The sequence below is a fragment of the Hylaeus volcanicus genome, unplaced genomic scaffold, assembly GCF_026283585.1.
Source record: "Hylaeus volcanicus isolate JK05 unplaced genomic scaffold, UHH_iyHylVolc1.0_haploid 12118, whole genome shotgun sequence".
NCBI classification, from domain to species: Eukaryota; Metazoa; Arthropoda; class Insecta; order Hymenoptera; family Colletidae; genus Hylaeus; species Hylaeus volcanicus.
Window position 1 is genome coordinate 1 of NW_026533088.1, and position 5,576 is coordinate 5,576.

The 5,576-nt window shown below is 36.7% G+C and overlaps 1 protein-coding gene across 1 annotated transcript; it reads right to left on the reverse strand.

The window, feature by feature from the left end:
- Window positions 1–2,772: 2,772 nt before the first annotated feature.
- Window positions 2,773–5,036, reverse strand: LOC128882595 (uncharacterized). The gene is made up of 4 exons (XM_054134243.1): window positions 4,343–5,036; window positions 3,816–4,063; window positions 2,984–3,745; window positions 2,773–2,928 (listed from the first exon to the last, which is right to left on the reverse strand). The coding sequence occupies exons 1-4, from the start codon at window positions 4,963–4,965 to the stop codon at window positions 2,774–2,776; spliced, it is 1,788 nt and encodes a 595-aa protein (XP_053990218.1). The 5' UTR covers window positions 4,966–5,036; the 3' UTR covers window position 2,773.
- Window positions 5,037–5,576: the final 540 nt, after the last annotated feature.

A 5,576-nucleotide genomic window follows, 5' to 3' on the forward strand; every position in this document is an offset into this window, starting at 1 on the left:
CTCTCTCTCTCTCTCTCTCTCTCTCTCTCTCTCTCTCTCTCTCTCTCCCCTCTCCCTCCCTCTCTCTCTCCCTCCACGCGCACGCGCACGCACACGCACCTGTTCGTTACGACGCTCTAGATTTGTTTTTTAGAAGAACGAACGATTGCAAATATATTAAGATGATCCTCGAAATTTGTTTTCTCTGTCCCATCAGATGAAAAAAAAAAACTTGTCTCGATACGCCAGAACAAAAGTACCGCACGCAGCAGAGCATTCCTCTGAGCTCTTTGCTACGCTACTGGCCGAATGTCGCTCATGAAACGGTATACAATTTTCGTGAATACATGTAATAAATTATAGAAAAATGATATTCAAGCTATTTCGGTATCTGGGCAAGAGTCCCACTTTAGGCACGATATAATTTTTCTTTATTGGATATAGCATATCGTTTCCTTAGTGGATAAACCATGGAGATAAAGCCAAAATTCTTTTGATATCAAGATACATCGCGGGGAGAAGAAAGGCGAGGGACAAAGGGGTATGTCCTTCGTGAAATTCTTCCTCACCCTTGTCTCGAACTACCAAGGAAGCTGTATTAGCCGACGGTATCTTGATATCATCCGAGGAACTTGCCAACTCCTTTATACAGACATTTATTTTCTGGCATATCTGTTACGGCCAAGTGGCAGTCTCGCAGATTGTACTACTTTGCTTTGCCCCAACCTACGTTCCCTGCGTCAACCGCTCCATTTCTTCTTCCAAAGAACTTGAACGACCGAAGAAAAACATAATCGTGCGTCATCCGTTACTGCTGCGCGATATAGTAATTACTTTTCAGATGAAACCTTATGAAAGTCGTCACTTTTCGAACTTGCAACTATTTTACGCAACGATTAAACAAATTACATCAGAGAAGAGAAACTATTTTTTTTTCAACTATTTTTTTTCCTTTTATTCGTAGTTAATCCCGCGATATATTGGGTTGTTCGGAAAGTAATTTTTTATTTTGTCCACCAGAATGATTACTTATAGATACTTTTAATCAGCCACTTTCGCTCCAAACCGTGTATATTTATGTCTTTTTAGTAAATGTAGAAGAATGTATGATAAATGCAAAAATATATAAAATATCAGCAATAAACTACACTTTACACTGTCTAGGAAATAAAACGTGCTTTCATTTAAATTCAACTTCTTTATTTGAATCTGTGGATATACATTTACGTATATACATTTATATATGGGGCATTCCACGCCAAACGGTTTCAAAAACTTTTTTTTTGATTTTCTTAATTCTTTGGTATTTTTTAGTACCTCTCAAAAGAGGCTTCTTGGTCAATTTTTAGATTTTTCGGATCACTGGTTCAAAAAATATCGTATTTTCAAAAAAACCGCTCTTTTTTTGGTTTTTTTGCTCGTAACTTTCTTAATAATGGTCGAAATTCAACTATTTTTTTCAAAATTTTTGTCATGAAATGGGTTTTTCAGAAAAAATTTTTAAAAAATATTGGAAGTGTTTTTAATCGAGATTTTTAAATTTTAAGTTTTTAATTGTGTTTTTAGAACTGTGTGTACCCTTCGATTTTCTTGAAGAGTTTCTATTTTAAACTTCTATCCATCCTGCAACTTTTAAGTCCTGTCCGGTAGTGGGCCTTCTATAATTACTATTCTTTTTTTATTTTTAAAAATTAAAAAAATTTTTTTCGCTATAAATTATTATCAGTACCGATTTTTGACACTGTATACTTTTTTTTTTACTTATTATAAATTGATTTCGATATTTGTTTGTTCTGAGTAGGGATTCAAAAGCAGTAAGTAAAAGTTATTTCTATTTATGAGCAATTATAACAAACATTTTTATTTATTTTCGTGTTCTTTTAAAAATTGTACATAAACGATTGTTTTTTGAACTAGAGCACTGCTTAGTTAATATAGCTCCGTCGCTTTTTGGAATAATTGTATGTAATTTTTGAATTCCCGTAATGGTCTTAGCTGTATTGTATCGCAAATCTCATCTTTCTTTTGCTTCTAAATAGTCTATTTCAGGTGAAAATTTGGTAACAATATTCGGTAGACTTGTTGGTCTCGATGCCCAGTTATACAACTCTTGTACTGTTGTTATTTGGTCATCAATTGGCCGTTGAAGGCTTGCTCTCGCTGCTTTTCTTTTAACCGTTCCTCCAATACCATTACATGGCCCCTTACCATGTGCTGTTACGAAATAATGCCACTCAGTGTCTAAGTTGAAGTCCTCTTTGTGATAATAAATATTAACGAAATTCTTGAAGTTTTTAAATTGCTGCGGTGTTCCATCCGAAAAATAAAAAACTTTAGCTGCATTGGGAACTAACTCTTTTATAAAATCGGTAACAATTTTCAGATATACATAAACAGCGACAGTGTCATGATTATTGTTGTCAGATATGATGACTAAACTTCGGTGAGTAAGTTCGCCGTTCTGCTTGAAATAGATTACAACAGGAAAAATCGTTGCTTGATTATTGTTCCAATGAAACCCTGGCACTGCATCCTGTATCACAAAAGCGTAATTTTCTGGAAAATCGCAAACGGCTAAGAACTCATTATCCTGCAACGATTGTTTTGTTTGTTTCATAAAAGCCGATTGTTGTTTGGCAATAAAATCATGCAGTAATAAATTGTGAATATGATCGGAGAATATTTCGACGAATTCTGAAGAGTTCTTCATAATTGTTTCAAGACTGCAACGAGGATTAGATACCCAATATTTATATGAGATATCATGTTGGCCATTTTCATCAAATGAGGTCTCTTAGACATTTTGAAGAACATCAATCTCGGGACAATGCTTACACTTTGATAAGTAACAATCAGATGATGGATTGGCACATAAGATAATTTTGAAGCAATCACTAAAGTGCATTAAAGGATCTGTTAGATGACCAGTTAAAGCTGGTAAATTAGAACCTGTCAAAAAACAAAATGATTAAACTATACAATTTAAAAATATAATTTTACTTACCTAACATCATGAGTTTGACGTTTTGATGGATAGCACAAACACAAACAGTATGAGTGCCAACAGATCCGGCAAGTACACAATGCACAGGTCTTAATGATGCAAAACTAGAAAATCCTATCAGTTCATTTGGATATTGTTCCTTGAAAGTTTGATACAATTCTTTTAAATTACATAAGATAAGTTTTTTCTGGATGTGCTCTCTTTGTCCTTCACCTCTTTTAACAGAAACAAAATCTTTCTTGCCAGGTAAATTTATACTAATATCATCCCTTTGATAAAATTCTATAACCTTGGATTTAATTTCGTTAGTTAAGGGTCGTCCTTTTTTTCTTTCTGACATCGACAAAATCCCTTTATTTTCTTTCAAATGTTTTGATACTATTGCCATATGTTTTGTAGCACCCATAACGTCACAAATCATTTGGATGCTCCAATCAGAAGGCAATAGTGTCAAAATTTGTAATTTTTCAGTTCGATTAGTAGTTGGATCATCAAATTTAGTTTTAAGATTTTCTAGAATGTTCTGGTAATTAAGTGAATTCTCGTAATGGTTACATTCATTATCTAAACTCAATAGTCTCGCACAAGTAGAACAAATATCATTATATTTGCTACTTAAATAAGATGGATCGTTTATTGCATATTTATTCAACGGCGTTATATTTAATAAAAGCAAAGCTTGATTAATTACAGGTAATTGAGTACCAATACTCAACTCTGAAAAGATACGAGTGACTTCTTCACCTGACAGTGATTTTAATCCTTCAATAAAAAAAATATTATTAGTATGTTTAAGATTAATGGTCAAAAACTCTAATGAAAAAAATTAAACCTGAAGAAAATAAGTTATGAGTGAATATTGACGCAGATGTCAGACAGCTCTCAGTCTCATTAGTGTCGGCACTTACACTTTCCAATTTTCGCTCGCTAGGCTGTATGCCTATTATCGATATTTCGAAAGCTAGATACTCTATTTGTGACTTTAAAAAATTACATTTCTTTAAATTTATAGTTAGACCAGCATTTCTAAAGGCATCAAATACTTCGCTCAACCGAGTCAGTCCTTCGTCTACAGTCATGCTAGGAATAATAATATCATCAAGATAAGCTATTACAATATCATAACGCATCGCGTCTAACACCGTTTTCATAAGGCACTGAAAGACTGCAGGAGCATTACACAAACCGAAAGGCATCCTTGTGAACTGGTAGTGCCCGTCCGGTGTCACAAAAGCCGTTTTGTCTCTCGAATCTCATTCTACTTCAATCTGGTAATAACCACTAAAAAGATCTAAACTTGTGTAATACTTCTGTCCCTTCAGTCTATCTAATTGATCGTCGATACGGGGTAATGGATACCTATCTTTTACGGTAGCTTTGTTGACGCCGCGATAATCGATACGCATGCGTATCTCGTCGCTTTTCTTCCGAACCAACAGTACTGGACTAGCAAACGGCGACGTGCTATCCTCAACAATATTGGCTGCCTTTAACTCAATAATCATATCCTTTAACTTCTCTCTTTCGTAGTATGACAATTGGTATGGTCGGTAAATTACGGGTTTATCTGAAACAAGCTCGATACGCATAGTTGTTCGATTCGCTTTGCCTACCTGCCTCAATGTTCGCGCTACTAGATCGCGGTTATCATTTAATACAACCAGTAGTTTCTCCGCTTCCTCGCCCGTGAGATCGGTGTTGACTTCCTCTGGTGTTACCACTTCCTCGTTGACCTCGTGCCGCGATGTTTCTTCCTCGCAGGCCTCTGCACGGGAGACGGTGTCTCCGGAGCTGATCGCCAACGTCTGCCCCGTCATGTTCAAGACAGGCAGAACTGTTTTTCCCTCTCCGTCCATGGCGACGACGCATTTCGGGATGGTTGGACCTCGTTCGCAAAGACCTCCTTCGATGAACAGCTCCTGGTTCGGGGCACCCCCCGCAATTGTAACGTGTGCCAAATAGTTATCTGGAATAACACACATTTTATCAGCATGGAGCACGTTCTTTTTCGCGTATTGTGCCTCAATCTGGAAGGGGTTGTCCTCTCTGTCCGTTATCCGCAGCTCCCCTATATATATAAATTTCGTGTAATCGTTTATCTTATGTGTTCCATCGTTATCTATTCCAGCCTGTACAAAGTTTCTTAAATAGAATAACATTTACTTGAAACGATTGTTAGGAATTTCGAGACAGCTCGCCTAAACATTGGCGCATGGACGACAGGGCGCGATGGCCCTTAAGAGCCTTCATTGACAATGCTACGCAAAGACTTTCTCAGGCCGGGAAAGTCACTTCTTGGCCAGCTATCGTCGTATACAGAGCTCCACGAATAAAATCTCATTGTTAAAGAATATTCGGCGTTTTATACCTTGCGTTTATTTAATCGTCTTACAAGTCAGAAGTGAGATATATCACGTGTCCTTTTCGCGAACATTTGTGTGATCGCGAGTGACACTGTCGTGCAATTTTGACGTTTTCACGCAATTGTGCCAGTGTCAAATTACGGAATAGTGCAGTGACTGTGTTTGTGCCTGGTGTAAAGCGACAAACAATGGGTCGATCAGGTGAAAGATCACAGAAGCGTGCACAAGAT